Source organism: Oryza glaberrima, chromosome 4, assembly GCF_000147395.1.
Source record: "Oryza glaberrima chromosome 4, OglaRS2, whole genome shotgun sequence".
Classification (NCBI taxonomy): domain Eukaryota; kingdom Viridiplantae; phylum Streptophyta; class Magnoliopsida; order Poales; family Poaceae; genus Oryza; species Oryza glaberrima.
In genome coordinates this window covers 27,976,356-27,995,823 of record NC_068329.1, presented here as the reverse complement: position 1 = coordinate 27,995,823, position 19,468 = coordinate 27,976,356, and the positions used below count along the sequence as shown (strand labels likewise).

Sequence of the window (19,468 nt, the reverse complement as noted above, 5' to 3'; positions counted from 1 at the left end):
GATCTCGAGTCCAAAAGAACCCGTGCGGACGTTCAGTACTTCAGCTACCCCATCAGCTACCACGCGCATGTGCTAACAATTCTCGAACGAACACAGGATACAGCAAAGTGAACTAATCACTGAAACCGTCTGCAGCACAACTTGGAATACAATATAAATGGCAAAAGTAGCATGATAAACACGGGTCCTTCTGTATTCATGAGAATGAACAAGTGAACAACAATCATCGTTTTTCAGAGTAGAACTATAGAATGGATACTGGCAAACAATGAAGCGAATTGGTTTTGCCGGTCGAGTGCTATCAATTAATACAACAGCAGTCATATCACAGAATTACAGAGTAAAACAACCGCATTAGGATGAGCTTCTGAAGCGAGACAATTCCATGCAGAATGTGGCATATGAAATCCTATTTCTGACATCTTTTTTAAAAAAACCGAAATCAATTTATGGTACTTCTGAGTAAAGAAACACGCGCGTTTAGTCCTTTTTTTTTGTCAGGTGAACCAACGCTAGCTCTGCGACAATTGATCCAGCCATCGTGTCCCTTGTATTGTGTAATGGTTCTGAAGCTCGTCATTGCGGCAATGGAATTTACAGTAGCTTGAACGCCTGAACGAGTCCATGACAGTTGGGTAGGTGGAAAAAGGTGCGCCTAACGAGCCACTGAATAATCAGTTCACATATCTCTCATCAATTCTGACCTTCAGCTCGCTTGCTAGAGTTCTGCACAGCTGAACCTCCTGAACTAGCTCTTCGCTGCAATCGTCGATATATAGTTTTTCCAACGAAGGTGGGAGGCCCATCTCCGGCAGCCTCGCGATGTTCTTGCAAGAACTGATCCACAACCACTTGAGGGAGGGAAGGCTGTGGAGCCCTGCAGGAAGATCTACGAGATTGTGGCAATACCAAAATCGGAGATATTGCAGGGAAGTGAGGAGATTGAGTCCGTTGAGGGATTGCAGACCCTTTAATGTGGAAAGGGACGGACACCATACAATGCTCAAGCTTTCAAGTGCTGTGCAAGACTGCAAGTCAAGAGATTTCAAACTTGCAGAGCTTGATACATCTAATTTTTTTAGGCATGTGAGATTGGGTGGGAAGCAGGGCTGCAGAGTTTCTTGGGAATACTGGTGGATGTAAAGTTTCTCAAGTGATTGTGGAAGGAGATACTTTCCATCTTCTACATGATTGCCCAAGCATCTGTGTGCCTTCAGCGACATGAGGTTGCTGAGTGATTGCAAGCCTTCAAGAGAGTTAAGTGACTTACAGTTTTCAATGATCAACTCTTGGAGTGTTGTGCAGGAATGAAGTTGCAGACATGTTAAAATTGAGTTTCCCTTTTTTCTCCCGGCCGGCAAATAACTTGAGTTTCCATTTACATGTAGTTTTCTCAGGCGTGTGAGGTTCCCTGAAAAGCAGAGCTGCAGAGTTTTTTGAGAATACTCACTGATGTAAAGCTCCTCAAGTGATTGCGGAAGGATACACCTTCCATCTTCTCCATGACCGCTGAGGCATCTGTGTGCCCGCAGCAACCTGAGGTTGCCGAGCAATTGCAAGCCCTCCAGATAATTAAGCGACTCACAACTTTGAATTATCAACTCTTGGAGTGCCGTGCAGGAATGCAGCTGCAGAGATGTCAAACTTTGGTTTCCGTACACTTCTAGTTTTTTCAGGCGGGTGAGGTTCCCTGGAAAGCAGGGCTGCAGCTTTTTTGGGGAATCAACATATCCAATATGAAGTTCCCTAAGTGAAAGGGGGAGGAACCATCTTCCGTTCGACTGCTCATCATTTCCGTCGTTATGCGCCAAGAATGAGAGCAGCTTGGAGCATTCCCGAATGTGTAGCTCCTCAAGGGAGGTAAATCCAGCAAAATCTTCCTTTCTACCGTAGAATGTTAAATCATCAAAACATTTAATAACTACCATTTTCAAAGAGGGTATGAGATTTAACGGAAGGCGCAGAAGTTTGTCTTGACCTGGATATCCTAATGACGGATCCTCTGTAGATGACATAAGATTTAGCTGACTGTTTTCTTCCTCTCCTATCGAGAGCCCTGTTATCTGCTTGCAGTCATTTAAATTCAGTTCCTGTAAGGCCAGCGCGTGTTGCAACATCAGAGACAGCCACTTCCCCGTTATTCCACACTTCTGAATATAGAGATATTCGAGAGACCGGAGGGCGCTGTGATTTGCTTCTGGCATATATTCACAGGTAAGCTCTGATGGAACATTTGAAGATAGAAGTTTTGGGCAGTTGTATAATTCCAAACCCTTCAAACAAACGAGTTGCCTTAAACTATCGAGTGAAATATCCACAAGATTTTGACAACCACATATTATCAATACAGTTAGGAACCTCAGGTTATGGAATGACAGAACTTTGTCATCCAACATTTTCAGCTGATCAGAATCCTCATCGAAAATATCATCAGAATATTCAGGGTCCATTCCAATTGTTAATGTTCCACTGGATGACCGCTCCACCGTTGGAAATGGTAAAACTTTACCGATCGATAATTTGGAAACAATAGATGAAGGCGGAAGAGGATTGTGAACACACAAATGAGGACAATTATAGATGGTAAGCTTTCTAAGATGGGACAACCATGACGTCCGCTCGATTTCAAATTTCTGGCAGTTCTCAAACAAAGGAAATACCTCCAGTGCAGGGCAGTTCTTAATTTTCAGAACCTTTAAACTGGAGTTCAAGTTCCTGATGGAAGTGCAGGAGCATGTGTTCAAGCTTGGCAAATCAATTAACACAAGCTGCTCCAGTGAAGGAATCGAGACTTCTGTTGCATTCCTCATTTTGATCAACACGAGCTTTATAAGTAATGGTAGCCTTTCTAAAGGAGGTATTTGCCATTTTTCACATTTTTCTAGATGAAGTGTTTGCAGGCAGGTAAGTGAAGAAGGAAGCCAAGTTGGGGAGGTAGCTCCATTATACCCAGATATCCGTAGATGCTTGAGGCTGTGATACGGTTCAAGGCCATCAAGCACCTTACTTAAAGAAAGTTCAGAGCTTATATTACTGTGATGTTGTAAAAGTGGGGCACCATTGGCATCACCAACTGGCAGTTCGTTCCCTTCTGTTTCTATATTCATATAACTGCCGTATTCACTTTCGTAGCTTTCGTCACTGTCATATCCATCCCATGCATCCTTCCAGCACAAATGCAGCTTTTCTAAGTGTTGTTTGTCTTTCAGGCTTGCCCCACATGCCTCCTCCTGAGTTATAACATTTTCAAGTCGAGACACACCAAGTTGTACAAGCTTGTTCATGGATTTCAATTGTGTCATTTCAAACCCACTTAAATTATTTTGAACAATAAAATTGTCTAGTTCCTGAAGCGAGGTCATTTTACCAATGTTAGCAATAGAAGAGCACACTCCCTTTTTTGCAACAAGATGCCTCAGGTTGACAAGATTATTTATTATTTCAGTAGGTATATCGAGAGTTCCACATGAGCCAATATCTAGTACTTGAAGATGGTAGCACTCGCTCAGAGCTTGAGGCAAAGCTCCCTGGGACTCTCTGTTCTCAACTCTCAGATACCGGAGATGTGTATAATTAACCAAGCTAGAAAGAAAAGAATCAAAATCAGCAAATGTTGAAGTGATATGCAGCAGTCGCAAATGTTGTACTTCCTTGAAAGCATCCTGAAAGGATTTTAAAAAATGATGGTCATATTGCCCAATTAATATTAATGTCCTCAACTTGCTCCTTGATGTAACTTCCAGCAACCGTTTCTCAAAGACCTCATTGCGAAGTATTCTTCCATTTCTACCCTCCCGGTATTCAGAATCAGTTAATATTGACAAATGACGTATACTTGGCTCTAACTTCTTACACCCTGAGCCATCTATTGTTGCACATTCTGCTTGTGAAACCTGTCGTGCTAAATCATGCATAAGATCGTGCATAACAAAATTTTTAGACGAAGACCTCATGCTTTCAACTTGCTGAAAGAAACCATAGTTCACCAACTTAGCTAGATATTTCCGTCCTTCCTGCTCCAACGTCTCACTGGACATTTTCACAAATCCTTGAGCGATCCATATTTGCATTAATTGTGCTTCACGGAAAGAGTAACCCTTGGGGAAAAGAGAACAATAAGAGAAGCATTGCTGTAAGGGGTTGGGTAGATTATCATAACTCAACTTCAGCGCATGCATGATGCCATTAACATCTTGCAGGGATTTCCATTCTTCACTCTTTATAATGCTATCCCAATGATCGATGGTAAGATTCATTCCTAATAATGAACCCATAGTTTTTGCTGCCAACGGGTTGCCTTTTAGCTCGCTAGCAATTTTCTTCCCAAGAACCTGTAAGCCTGGACTACTATCATGTTTATCATTACCAAAAGCATGTACTTCAAATAGTGACCACATATCATCATCTTTCAGACCTTCTAAATTAATTGATCGTACCGTTCCAAGACTTTTGGCAACACTCTGTATACGAGTTGTCATGATTATCATATTACCTGTTGCTTCTTCCTGTGGCGAATTCACATTATTAGGTCTTAAAGGAGCCAGTAATTTGTTCCAGTGATCTATACGGACATCCCATACATCATCCAAGACAATGAGGAACCTCTTATATTTCAATTTTTGCTGAAGATCCTCTTGACGCTTATTGCAGTTGATTGTCTCTTTTTGGGTTGTTTCGGAGAGACAGTCCAAAATCTCCCTTGTCATCCTGTCCACGTCAAATGTTTGAGACACATGCACCCATATTTTTACCTGAAATCGACTTTGAACTGCCGGATCTTTGTAGACAAACTGGGCCAGAGTGGTTTTCCCTATCCCTCCATTGCCTACAATTGGCAGGACGGTTATGCCATTGGATTTATCGGTCATGATCAGCGTTCTTATGGATTCCATCTCTGCATCCCTCCCATACAACACTATGGGATCAAGAGTATAAGATGTTGTTCCCTCTGTGTCCAAGGGTGTACTCTGACAACTCTGATTTGAAGTTCCAGCAAAGTACGATCTATCTATATTGAGATTGTTAATGACAATAAGATGAGCATATTTTATTTCATCAGCAATTTGGTTTATCTTAGCAGAAAGATGACTCCTGTTATCAAGGAATGTGCCAGCTCCTCTGGAGAAAAAGGAAAATATGTAGTCCAAACAACCACTTAAGTGAAAATATGAAAACCACTGCATAAAGTTTCCAAAAAAAAAAAATCATCACATATAGGGAAGGTATATTGGACAACAATACAACATTTTTAGATCAAACTCGATGCCTTTTATGAGATATAAGATATATAAGTATTGGAGGAAAAAAAAAAGGGACAACGAAATATATAGCTTCGAACCTGACTGATAGAAAAGGAAGATGAGGTAGATGAAGGTACAATATCCTGCGATTGCAGGGGAGGAAGGGCAGTTCTGGCTGTAATATCCCTGCGGTTGCCTGCAAATAGTAAGCTTTATTTAGTGCTATAATCCACATTGTAGTTTGCAGGAGTAAATTGCATTATCAGTACATAAATTTACTAGGCAGGTACAATTTAGTATACAAACTTATAAAATGATCGTTTTGGTACATGAACTTATCAGTTGCATGAGAACCAAGGCCAAATGAACACAACAAAGCTAATATTGCTAATATAAGTGTCGATTAGGGATGCTACATAAACACGTAAGTGGGAAGAATGCTATGTAGACATACATTTGTTCAATAATAAGGTTCGAAGGAGGAATGTCTCAAACGCAACAGTTATGAGTTCAATCCCACTTAATGTTTCTTTTAGAAGAGCGTTTGTGATCAAAACTTAGGTAATTAGCATCATTTAGTTGCGTTGATTTTGCATACTAATTTGAATGATAACAATGATACTTTTACATGGAATCTTCATCAAAATGGTCCTTTTTTTTTCAATCAATGTACTTATATTGGATTAATACTTATCATATTGAGAGGAATAAGTTTATATGGAGACTGAAAATGCCAATTAAGATCAAGATTTTTACGTGGTTTTTGTTCAAAGGAGTAATTCTAACTAAGGATAATTTAGCAATAAGAAATTGAAATGGTAGTAGAAGATAATTTGGATAATTTCTTATATTGGATTAATAAGAAATTTTGTGTATGAAAAAAGAGACCATTCAACTTATTTTCTTTGACTGTCATTTTGAAAAAAAAAAAGAGTAGTTCAAATTTTCTTTGGACCCAAACCTACCTCTTAATAGTATTTCTAATGTAGCTAGAAATTAGCTTTCAAGTATTCATAAACTTCAAAGCTAATTTTTTAGTTCAATAGATAAACTTCAATAATTATTTTCTCCTTAAGTGTTGGTGATTGCTAGTTAGTTTTTATGGCCTGCCTAAATGTTGCTCTCTTTGAGAGAATTATGTAATAAGTGATTATAGCTTCCTTGAAGCAAAGGTTGAATAAGGCCTAACGATTGCATGAAGAAAGACATAAAAAAAACCGAGCAAGTGATGGAAGGGTAGAACAAAGAATAATATAGTGAAAATCAAGTTTACAAATATAGCACGTCTCAAGCCCACATCATGTGTGCACGTTGTGTCCTAACCGACACCTAACTTGGTAAAATTAGCCATAACGTGTTCTTTTGGTTTCAGTTCGTATACACAAACAAGGTTATGTACCAAAACAAGTGTTTTACAAGTTTATGTATTAGATTACACCCACTTAATAAATTTGCATACTACCAATACAATTTTACTTAATTTACAATGTGCCTATACATCATTTATTTTGATGGACAATATGCTTGTCTAATTTATTCAAGAGATAAAGTTCATATTACCCCTCTTATTCCGAAATTCCTAATTCCTGATCGGGCGTCTGCTTGTGCTCGTGATCAACTTGAACTTTTTTTTTTTTGCCATCACGAACTGGGCCGAATACCCTATATTGGCATATGGAGAATAAGTTTATTTTAGATCCCTCATCTTGTTGCCGACCCTAAACCGAAATACCAATATAATGGATTAATGGGTCTCTCAATTTATAAAACCGGATTAACCAAGGTCCTAGGTAATATTATATCCGGTTTTAACTAATATGGCAAATTAAGTCAGCATAAGACGCACACGAGACCCACATGTCCTGGCCCTCTCTCTCTCTCTCTCTCTTCCGCCATTCGTCTGCAGGCCGGCACCGTCGGCGGTAGGACCTGCTCCGCTGCTCCGGTATGTGGCCACGGCGGTAGTGGCATTCCTCGTCTAGCTCTTCTCGCGCTAGCCGGCTAGCAGCACTGAGTTGAGAACATATAAGCCTGCTAGGCTGGCAGCATACTAGCAGAATAGTCATCGCCTTCGCCGTCCTCGCTTCCCTCTATGCGAGATAAATTACCATATATTTCATATATGCGGGTAATTTTCACGGCAACATATTAGTTCCGGTGTTGGACACAGTTACAAAGGTGTGATGAAGACGGAGAGGTTCTAAAAGTTGCATACCGCAAGCTTGAGTCGGCAATTATACAGCTTTTTATCAATTATGGGTGGAGATTCAAAAATAGACTTCAATAATATGTTTTTCTTATCTTTTATTGCTTCATTTTTATCTTTCTGCGATATTTGCTATCTTATTTAAACTACACTCGTTATAGAGTGCTAGATTGTAATAATGGACTGTAGCTCTTTTTAGCAAAGACCGAGATGTTATATTCAATTATTAAAAAAAAAATGCTTCCCAAGCTCACTGTTGTCATCCTCGGTCTTCCGTCACACATTTTGTTCTGAAAGATTGCCTCGATCCATTTCAGATTTTGCTGTGACCAGTTCCTTGTGATTGAATCCACAGGAATCCAAATCTTATTTCTTTTCTTTTCTTTCCTCGTTGTCTTATCATCCCCACCAGCAGGAAGCAATCAATCAGGGCCCGTTTAGTTCTCCAAATTTTTTTTCTAAAAACATCACATCGAATTTTTAACACATGCATGAAACATTAAATATAGATAAAAAGAAAAAATAATTGCACAGTTATGGGGGAAATCGTGAGACGAATCTTTTAAGCCTAATTATTCCGTGATTAGCCATAAGTGCTACAGTAGCCTACATGTGCTAATGACAGCTTAATTAGTCTCAAAAGATTCGTCTCGCGGTTTCCAGGCGAGTTCTGAAATTAGTTTTTTTATTCATGTCCGAAAACCCCTTCCGACATCCGGTCAAACGTCCGATGTGACACCCAAAAATTTCCTTTTTCCCAACTAAACACACCCTCAATCAATCTCCAAACGCAAGCATCTGGATCTCGCTCGGTTATGCGTCCATATTTCGAACCCGTTCATTTTGATACCATTTTCAACTTTACCAAATTTTAGCATTGTCAAAATTTTAATATAGTTGCTAAAATTTTAGCAACTTGCCAAAATTTTGGTAGGATTTGTTTTATAGTTACCAAAATTTGACAGCAAACTAAATGCAGCCACTTTTTTATAACTTTACCAAAATTTTATACGATTGAAAATAGCATCAAAGTGCACATGCCATTGGTTTTGCTTTCTCGTTCTATCCCATCTCCACCCCCCCCCCACCCCACCCGGGATCTGTTTATTGCTCTTTTAGGTTGCCTCGCGAGAGGTCCTGGACGAGCGTCGCAGTGCGCAACGGCGCAAGACGCCCTTAATTTGGCACAGAACGGGTGTACGAGATCGGAAAAGCTAACGCACGCGCGCGCCGGCGGCGCTTCGGGCCCAAAAGGCCCACGCCGGCGCGCGCCTCCTCTTTTTTTTTTTCCATTTTCTTTGCCGATTTTTCCGGTTTTTTTCCCAATTTTTTTCTGATTATTTTTTTTTATCTTTTAGCATGTTTTGAGTTTGAAAGTTTTTAAATTTTGAGTTGAAAATTTTCAAATCTAAACTTGAAAGTTTTTAAATCTCGACTTGAAAGTTTTCAAATCTCGATTTGAAAATTTTCAAAATTTTTCAAATCTTGATTTGAAAGTTTTCGAATATCGAGTTGAAAGTTTTCAAATCTCGAGTTGAAAGTTTTCAAAATTTTCAAATTTGGACTTGAAAGTTTTCGAATCTCGATTCTCGAGTTGAAAGTTTTCGAATCTGAGTTGAAAGTTTTCAAATCTTAAGTTGAAAGTTAATTTTTTCAAATCTTGATTTGAAAGTTTTCGAATCTCGAGTTGAAAGTTTTCAAATCTCGAGTTGAAAATTTTCAAATCTCAAATTGAAAGTTTTCAAAATTTTCAAATCTGGACTTGAAAGTTTTCGAATCTCGATTCTCGAGTTGAAAGTTTTCGAATCTGAGTTGAAAGTTTTCAAATCTGAGTTGAAAGTTTTTAAAATTTGACTTTAAAATTTAAAACTTAAATCGAAAGTTTTCAAATCTAACTTAAATTTTTTTCAATATGTTAGTAAAAAAATCTCCAAAAAAAATTTCCAAAAATCTTTCCTAATTACTATCATTAGTGTTAAGTATATTAACTAATACATGTAGTTAACACTAAAGGGGAGAGGTGGGAGTGCTCGCTGCTGGCGCGCACGCGTCAGCTAGCAGCCCCTGTACGAGATAGGCTGAGTTTAAACTTTCAACTTTTTTATCACATTAAAATTTTTCTACACACACAAATTTCTAATTTTTCCATAACATCGTTTCAATTTCAACCAAAACTTCCAATTTTAGCGTTAACTAAACACACCCATAGTACGCGTTCGGCAACAGCGGCACGGGCGCGAGCGATGCCCGCAGCCTTGGAGGCAATCTCGAAGCCATCGACTGCACCTTCCTTTCTCCTTCTCATCTGGCTCTCTCGAGCTGGAGATGGACGAGGAGGCTAGCGCCTTCGGTAGCACCCTCGCCGGTCCCCTCGGATGGGTTCGCGGCAGCGGACCCTGGTAGGAGCTTGCCAAGACGTATGGCCGCAGAGGAGCTATATGCCATCCCCCGTGGAGCGCGAACGGTAGGTCGGGAGAAGGGCGGCGGCCAGCACGAGAGTAGCTAAGCGATGGCTACCTGCCGGAGCAGCTCCCCCCGACTCCGTCGCGCGGCTTTAGACGGCGCTAGCTTGCAGACCAAGGGTGGAAAAGAGAGAATGGGCCATGACAAATGCTGCTCGTATTCCCCCAAAAAAAAACTCATGCTTGTCACGTCAGTTAAAATTGGATATAATACTGCATATATGCACTTCAGTTAATCTGGTTTTATAAATTCAAGACCCGTTTTGGTATTTTGGTTTAAGGATAACTTTCAGACTCGACGATAAATTAAGGGACCTAAATTAACTTATTCCTTTGACATGTTTAATAATTAGAATTTTTCTTTTGTTCTTTTTAGTCCATGTCTATTTTCTTTCGGGCTTTTTCCCTTTTCCCATTTCACTTTTTTTTAAAGAAACATGGTACAAACGTAGACGCTCACAACGCGCGCATACTCACCCTTATAAATACGCACACACACCCTAGCTCAATAAACGCTTTTGGAAGACTGAGCTGGTATATCTTAGGGCCAATTTGCCTAGTACCATCATAAAAATTACGGAGTTGGAAAATACCATCGTATGTGTTATTGACATCTGGGTCTAGGCCTCATATGTCATTCTCACATATAATGGTATTGTGCAACTCACCTATCTTTGCGATGGTATTTCCCAAATTTTCCCGAAGAGGAAGGGCATGAAATCACCATGACCGTCTCGCTGTCAACAGGTACGCCATCTATTATTGAAAGAATAATTAGTTGTAAATACGAGCACCCGTGTTAAGTCCAGGATTTAAATCCGAATGAGCTGGTTCTACAATAAAAAAACATAACCATTTAAGTTACACTCACTTCGTATTTTAGGTTGAACTAGCAAAAGTGCCCGTGCGTTGCAACGGGAATTGTAAAGACCAGAAAATTGAGAAACATTTGAGAAAGATTTACATTATGTAATTAATTGAAATACAAATTTCTGGAAATATTTGATTTTTTAAGTAGGTAGATGTATAATTAAATTAGTTTAGTGTGCGAAATAAAATGATATGGTTGGATTTAATTTTATTAAATTCTCCATGATTAATTACTCTCTTTGGAATTTTATTGGAATTTATAGAGCTTAATAGCTAATTTTGATAATACATACATCATTTCAGCATTTATTTAAATGAAAATCATCCTTTCTCTCTAGTCCATTTTCAGCCCATTTTATTTTTCAGCTCGCAACCGAGCCGACCCGCTTTCCTCCCTTCTCCCCTCCGCCTCAGCCTGTAAGAAAGCGTTAGGCCCAACAGGAAGTCTAATTGGGCTCCCCCTACTCCTCCTCTCATTGCCGTGTGGGCCCCAGTCGAAAGTCTAACTAAGTGCTTTGTTTGGACCGGCCGACCCACGCGCGGCCCAGCAGTGATGCGGCCCGGCGATGGAGGCTGGCCCAACGCGAGATCGATCTGAGTTCTGAGTCGTTTGTTTTGATGGACGGCTCAGATCGGTTCCGAATCCATCAAAATCGTCGGGGCCAAAAAAAATCCCTAACCCTAATTCATTTTCCCCTCCCTCCCCTCACAGCAGTTCGCCTCTCTCCCCCACCAGCAGCGCTCCTCCTCTCTCCCCACCAACGACGCTCCTCCTCCCACAGTGAGCTGCCCCTTTCCCACCGGTGGCGCCTCTCCACGTCCCTCCCCCACCGGCGGTGCCTTTCCACGCCCCTCCCCTCTCCCGCGGTGCCGCTCCCCCTCCCCCCCAACCGTCGGCTCCTTTAGTTCCTCCTTGTCGGGTGCCGCTGTCGTCCTACTCATCACCAGATCCGGCAAGTCGGTGGCTCCCCGGCAGCATGGTAGCTCGGGATTGGCTCCTCCCTCTCCCTCCCGGCATCTTCCTGGCGCAGAGGCGAGTTGGTGACTTCCCAACACAACTGCGGCGTGGCTGCTCCCCGACTCCCTGGCGGCATAGCGGCGGCTCGGCTGATCCCTGGTGCAATGGCGGGATGGTGGAGGAGGAGGTTCGTCGAGGAGAAACGGTGGCCTCCCGCTTGCCCCTCCATCTCCTCTCATCACCTCTCTTGATATTTTGGGTGATTTTGTGATGATTCTGATTTGGATTTGGATTGAGATTTTTTTTTTGTTGGAGTTGGATTATGATGATATGGGATTTGGAGAAAAGGTGCGCGCGATGTTGTGAACGGACGAAAAATCGCAGTACGGACTTAAAAATCGGTGCGATGATCGGAAAGCTACGAAATTTTTAAGTAGATAAGATTTTGGACGGCGTTTTTTCTTTTTGTCTTTTTTTTGCTTTTTTTTATTCCGCCGTTTTTCTTGCTGATAGCGTTTTGGCCTTCCTTTTTTTTGTTTTTTTCCTTTTTTTGCTGGATATTATACTGACGCCGTTTTTTTAAGATGTTTTTTTCGCCGTTTTCTTGGGGACGTTTTTTTTTTAAAAAAATCGGAATCGAATTCTTTTTTTTTTCCGTTTCTCTTGCTAACAGCGTTTTGGCTTTTTTTTATACTAGCAAAAATGCTCGTGCGTTGCAACGGGTGAAAAAATTCTAATGATAATATACGTTTTTCATGAATAATCATGTCTATGACAATGTTTGTATTTTAATGAGCGGCTTGTTTTTTTTAAACAATATTTTTTTTCTTGCACGATTTTCTCAAACCATTCAGAAATGGCGCATTTTTTTCTAAAAGTTTTTTTAGCATTTTTTTTTGCTTTTTTACTTAAAACGAAAACCATATTTTTCTCACTTGTCTTTTCTCATGTGTTTTTTTGCCTTTTTCTTTACAATTATTTTCTCACGCATTTTATGCTTGTGTTTTCTTCAAATGTTCTTTTTTTTTGCTTTTTACCAATACAGGACTTAGGGGAAACAAAACTTTTGTTGTTGTTGTTTTTATTTTTATGCACCTTTCTGCTTTTGTTCTCTCTCTTTTATTAATATTTTTATCAAAAACAACCTCAAGTACCTTATTGTAAGATTATAGGGACTCAAATGTAAATATAAAAATTACAGGGACTTAAATGCAAAAGTACCAACCCAAAAATTAAAATAATATAAAAATGGAATGCTCTCGACCTGTAGGTTCCGTTTTTGTAAACAGATCTTCTATCCGGCATATCATTTTATTTCCCTAAGATGTTAGAGATATCACGGTATAGATTAAAACCGAGAGGAGTTGTGTGTGGTATCTCGGACTCAAAAGGAGTGGTGCCTTTTATTTTTCGGGGGAATCGGATATATAGTCAGACTTTCTTTTTCGTTTCTGAGAGGGAATCGGATAGGAGTCGGACTTTCTTTTATTTTTTCCGCTAACTTTTTTGTTTTCACGGAGATTTTTTTTCGCCATTTTTTTTTGGCACGGAATCAGATTTATTTTTCGCCCCTTTTTTTATCGGACAGTTACGGTTTTTTTTCTCGCTCGACTAGTTTTTTTTCGCTGGTGGTTTCTTTCCGCTCGTCTGGTTTTTTTCCCCGGTTTTTTTCGCCCTTCTTTTACAGGGAATCGGATTATTTTTTTCGCCCTTTTTTTATCGGACAATTACGGTTTTTTTTCGCCCGGTTTTTTGGCCGGTTTTTTTGATGGACGATGGAAGCATCTCTTATTTTTTAAGTAGTAGAGATGTGGGTGGGGTTACCTTTTTTAAGGGTTTTTTTACGGATGCCATTTTACGCTTTTTTTTTCTTGCGGTTTTTCTTTAATCGAAATCAGATTTTTTTATTACGGACGAAGAAAACACCTTATACTTTTCAAGTTGTAGGGAAATAGGATTTGATTTTTTTTACCATGTTACATATAATTCCTTTTTCTTTGGAATCAGACATATTCTTTTTTTCGCTCTTTTTTACCGCGTTGACAGAGTCGGACGAAGAAAACACATTATACTTTTCAAGTAGTAGAGAAATAGGATTTGATTTTTTTACCGCGTCATATATAATTCCTTTTTCTTTGGAATCGGATAGATTCTTTTTTTATTTTTTTCGCCCTTTTTTACCGCGTTGACGGAGTTGGATTCATTTTTCTTTTCCTTTTTTTCGCCTTTTTTTTATCGGACATATTTGGTTTTTTTCGCCTTTTTTTTACGGACTGGTTTTTTCGCCCGGTTTTTTTGATAGGACATATTTGGTTTTTTTCCGCCCGTTTTTTAGTACTAGAAAAATGCCCGTGCGTTGCAACGGGTGAGTGTACTATTTTAATCTTATTATTGTTATATGGTTTAATTAAGGTAAAATTCACTGTGTGAATTTGCTTGAATATATCTATATCTATATCTATATATCTACTAGCGAAATGCCCGTGCGTTGCACCGGGTAATGACAAGTCTGAACTATTTACATGAAGACAATGAGTGGAATGGAGTTAATGGCATATCTGAATCGCGACACGTAGAAATTATATTTTCTTATAATATGTATAATGTAATTGTTGAATATACTCATGAATTGGCACATGAAGAATATGCGTGAAGTTGAACTTACGGCACATCCGAATAGCGACCTACAAAAACTATATTTTTTTAATGTAATTGTGAAAATATTCTCGTGTATTGCTATGTGAAAAAAAGTGTCTTGAACTGATGACACGCCTAAATCGTGCGATATAAAAATTAAACTATATAGTATTTATGGAAGCTGTCAGCATATCAAAATCATAAAAACCAATGTTATTATTTTTTTTCTAAAGGAGTATTGTTTGTATTTATAAATAACATTTGAGGTTCAATATATACCTAATAACACAACTTAAAAAAGACGGATAGAGGACGGTACTATAAGTGTTGAAACAGTTAAAACCAACACATATAAAATTTTTTCCACCTATGTGTTTTTCCAGAACCGACCCAGAAATTATAGGTGCTGGTTCTAAACAAAACTGACACCTATACTATAAATACCGGGTTTATTTAAAAAAATCGACACAAAAAAAAAACTGAGCCGAGATGAACGCGTCCCATCCTTATCCATACTCGCTCCCCACCCCACACACAAAATCTCTCAATCTCACTCTCACCCTCTCTCGCTCTCCCCCGCCCCTCTCCCTCCATCCCCTCTCGCCTCGCTCGCCGTCTCCTCCTCTCCCTCTCGCCTAAAATTGATCCTGATAAATTATACTCCCTCCGTCTCAGAAAAAGACAAACCCTGGGTTTCCGTGTCCAACTTTGACTGTCCGTTTTATATGAAATTTTTTTATAATTCGTATTTTCATTGTTGTTAGATGGTAAAACATGATTAATATTTTATGCGTGACTTGTCTTTTTAATTTTTTTCATAATTTTTTTAAATAAGACGAACGGTCAAACGTTGGACACGGAAACCAGGGTTTGTCTTTTTTTGGGACGGAGGGAGTACTTTTTCCTTGGTTTTGAGCTGAGTGTTGGGAAGGTAGATCGACGTGGTGACGCGCTAGGGTTTGACCCACCGACGTAAAAGAAAAATGGGTGGATAAAAAAACCGAAACCTTACTGTGTGCGCACACCCTTCCGCATGCAAAAGAAAAAACACGACTTAAGCGACAAAAAAGCAGTGGAAAAATTCGAGAAAAATGGACGGACAAAAAATAGCCGGATGCCTTATGTATTTTTTATTGGTATATACAGACGTAGATATAGATATATATAAAATTTGAAAAACCACATGATAATCACAACGTTTATATAACGTATACTTTTTTTAGGTTAATGACTTGTATGTTCAACTCCCATAGTATAAAAGGTTACTATTTGTACATGAGACCAGTCTTGAAAAACTAATACTTTCAAGGTCCTGGATATCAATTTTTGAGTACTAATCTGGGGGTATTTTTACAAATAATTTTTATATACTGAAGTATAGGATAAAGTATACTATTTGGGTGAAAATGAAAATTTGGTAGGAGTCAGATACCACGTGCAGGTTCGCATGTGTGGCCTTGAGGCGAGAATTGTGTGGTGGGTGGCCTGGTTGGAGATCATTATCTCGTTCTTTCGTTGTCTCTAAACTCTATCCTTCTCTCTCTCCCAGCCGGCGTATGCTCTTCCTCTGCACAGCAGCGTGTGGCAACCAACAGATTAGCAGCGCGCGTTGACCAGTGGGAGTGGAGTGCTCGTTCTTCTCTCCCTCCCAGTTCTCCGTCCCCTCGGCTCCGGCCGGCGAGGAGGGCCACGGGTGGAGCGGCAGACGGGCGAGCGAGGCGGGTAGCGGCGATAGGGGGCGGAGGGAGCCACCGCCGGCAGATCAGTTCTCGGCCACCGCCACTGCCGACGGATCCACCCGCGGCCGCGTCCGACGCCGCTCCCCCCCTTAGCCAAGGCGTCCTCTCCCTGGCCGGCGCCTCAGCCGCGACGCCCTGCCGCCGGCTGGCGGCACCCTTCCCCCAACGGGCGGCGCCCTACCTTGGCGATCGGCGCCTCAACTGCGGTGCCCTTGCACCGCCCTCCCCCTGGTCAGCGGTGCCCTTTCCCCGGCGGTCAGCGGCACACGGCGGCGGGGCATTGGTGTCCTCGGCTCCGACGAGCGGTGGTGCCGGTGATTTGGTTTTTATTTTTTATTTTTTGGATGATTTTGCTTCATTTTTGTTGGATTTGTGATTTAGTGAATTTGTGGTGATTCAGATGAATGGATTTGATCTCCAGTTCATGGGGTGGTGGTTTGATCTGTATGTGCGTAAGGGACGGGTGATAATCTGCTAAACTCGAGTAGGAATCGGTGTGGTTTTTTTTTATGCGGTGGGAAGAATAGCGCCAGATTAGATCAGATAAGAAATCGGATGCGGTGGGGAAAACGGAAAACGCGGTGCGGTGGGAAAAACGGAAAAGGGGACGGAAAAAAAAGTGACGAACGAAAAAACGCGCGGGTGAAAAGAGGTGACGACCGGAAAAATCCAAATCTTTTAATTAGTTATAAGATATATATATATATATATATATATATATATATATATATATATATATATATATATATAATACGTAAGGATTCCGGCTGTTGTTTTCGTCCGTCATCCGACACGCATCGCCAAAATACGTTTTAATCCGCTTTATAGTTGGGTCGGACCTTTTTCAATCTACACCAAAACCAAGCTTGATATACTATGTATACGTCATGTATTGATGTAGCATGTGTAGCAATTTGACTACTGGGTTAAGAAGGAAAGCTTTCACCCCAGCGACCACGGTTCGATTCCTTTCTCTCCTATTATTACTTGCCCTGTGGCTATGGGCCTCTACGGAATAAGTCTACTGTCCCTTCCTCGGGTCAAATCATATTTGGTCGCAAATTTTTTTCTGCACTGTGGCTATGGGCCTCCCCCCCTCTAGCACGGGCCATGCAGATCCGATTGCTGAAAAATCAAAAGTATTGCACCTCTTTCTTCAGCAGATTTTTATTGATTATGAAATCTTATAATAAACCATTTTTTAATTTAAAAATTAAATATAATTATATTATACACACAAAAATCAGTGTAAATATGTGCTTACCGATATATAGGATGTAATACATATTCAAGTATACAAAATTAATGCACCTTTTCTTCCATGAAAGAAACAAAAGGTTACTTTGCATGCAAAGGGCCCACAAGTTTTGTATGTGTTAATCTATACCTAATCTCTACTATTATTTTTAAAGTAGTAGTAGATATATATATAGTATATAGTATATAAGATAGATAGAGATAGGGATAGATATAGATAGGCTAAATATATATATATATCTCTATTTCTTCCCTACTATATTTAAAAAGCAAAAGAAGTTTCCGTAGTCCGTGTAAAAAAAGGCGAAAAATAAAGTATGAGCGACAAGGAAAAAGGAAACTCCATCAGTAAAAAAAAACGGTGGAAAAAAACTACCGGCTGTAAAAGAAACTAAAAAGGCGGAAAAAAAAAGTCCGATCTGATGCAACCGAAAAGAAAACAAACGCCGTAAAAAAAATCCAAAATAAACCAAAAAAAAAGAAAAACGCCAAAGAAAATAAAAAAAAAAGTCCGTTCTGGATGCAACAAAAAAAAAGAAAAAAAAACACCGTCCAAAAAAGCCTAAAGAAAAGAAAAATACCATATAATCTCTATACCTATTATAAAAATTGAAGATGATTCCGTACTAACCTTACTTTTCGTCCGTCATCCGAGTTAAACATGTATAAAACCCAGATCTGACCGGAAAAAACTATCTACTGGCGACCGGATTCTCAATCGGATGAAAAATCTCTACTATTATAAAAATTAAATATGTTTTTTTCGGGTACTTTGGTACGTCATCCGCGTATGAATAAGTTTATAATTCCGTTCGCTTTTAGAAATGAATAAGGAGTCGTATGAGAAATATCTTTAAAAAAAACTTACATGATAACGTGAGACGATCGATAAAGTTGCGGGTCAGAATATATAATTTTGTTATACAAACAGTCCAACCATGCATTTAAATATTTATATATTGATAAAAATGCGATAGCTAATAGATAACCCAATTAACTTAATACGGCACTACTGATGCTTCAGAATGTGCTAATCTAAGCATTGATCATGAGCACGGTGTGTTGCATACAGTAGAGTACGTACTATGTATTTCATTCCTTGAGCTACATGTTGGTTGAGTGGACTGTGAGCTTAACGTGATGAGATTTGCTCCGATCCAACAAAAAAGTATCTCGAGATACTGATAACTCACGGTATCAAATCGTTTCCGATCGTTGCATCTAACAACACTTATCTTATCTAGTTAGATCCAACGATCGGAAACGATTTGAAACCGTGAGATACCGGTACCTCGAGGTAATTTTTGTTGGACCGTTGTTAAGCCTCACATATATTATATTTTCTATGACTAGTTTGTTGATTATGAAAGTGCTCATCTTTGCTCTCTCTATATATTTATGTTAGGGTTTGAGAAAGGAGAAAAAAGAAATGATCTCTACCGCCGATCGAGGAGCTCCTTTAGGAGCAGGTGGGTTACGAAGACTTTTAGGCAGATTATTAGGGTTGGAAGAAGAAGAAGATGAGGATTTTTTTTTTTCCTTGAAAGGAATAAACGCACCTCTGATGGTCTCATCTTGAAGGCGATAGTAGTCAAGCTCGTCCATCACGTCCTCAGCATCGTACAACAGATCTTTCAGATCTCGGAGACACCTAGCCAGAGCCGGCTGTTCATTATTGATCTTATGCCCCTTGGCGACCTCAAGCGTCGCGCTAATGTTCTTCATTTCCGACTCGAGCTTCTTCGTGTCGTCGTCAAGACTCATTTGTCTTAACCACGATTTCAGCTTATCGCCGATTAATGATCCAAGGATATTCTGCACCAGCCACCCGATGGCAGTCGACCCCACGGTGCTCCAAATCTCCATCGAAGCCGACCGTCACTCAGGAGGCAGCTGGTGGAGTCCTGGAGCAGCTCTTGGAAATTTTGTACAAGGGGGAGTAGAGCAACTGAATTGTTTTGTCGGGAGAGAACAACGAGAGAGCAATGCAACTTGAGGATGTAAAGCCACTGAAGACACGGTGCGGGGCTATTTATATTTCCATACAAAAAAAAAAACGTCGTGGCACTGTGGCTGTCTATGCATCTATTACGCTGTCA

General features: G+C 39.9%; 1 protein-coding gene across 1 annotated transcript; it reads right to left on the bottom strand.

Annotated features, from left to right (window-relative positions):
- Positions 1-674: 674 nt before the first annotated feature.
- LOC127770929 (uncharacterized) lies at positions 675-19,235 on the bottom strand. The gene is made up of 3 exons (XM_052296698.1): positions 18,929-19,235; positions 1,451-2,197; positions 675-877 (listed from the first exon to the last, which is right to left on the bottom strand). Exons 1-3 carry the CDS (start codon positions 19,233-19,235, stop codon positions 675-677), a joined length of 1,257 nt encoding a protein of 418 aa, XP_052152658.1.
- Between the last annotated feature and the right edge of the window lie 233 nt (positions 19,236-19,468).

What these genes read in the sequence shown, in the direction of transcription:
- LOC127770929 (XM_052296698.1), bottom strand. Translation starts at nt 19,235, where the DNA reads ATGGAGATTTGGAGCACCGTGGGGTCGACTGCCATCGGGTGGCTGGTG. An exon ending in TCAAGATGAGACCATCAGAG is followed by an intron (nt 2,198 to 18,928) that starts GTGCGTTTATTC and finishes AATATATGCCAG; the next exon opens with AAGCAAATCACAGCGCCCTC. An exon ending in ACTTGAGGAGCTTTACATCA is followed by an intron (nt 878 to 1,450) that starts GTGAGTATTCTC and finishes ATCTTCCTGCAG; the next exon opens with GGCTCCACAGCCTTCCCTCC.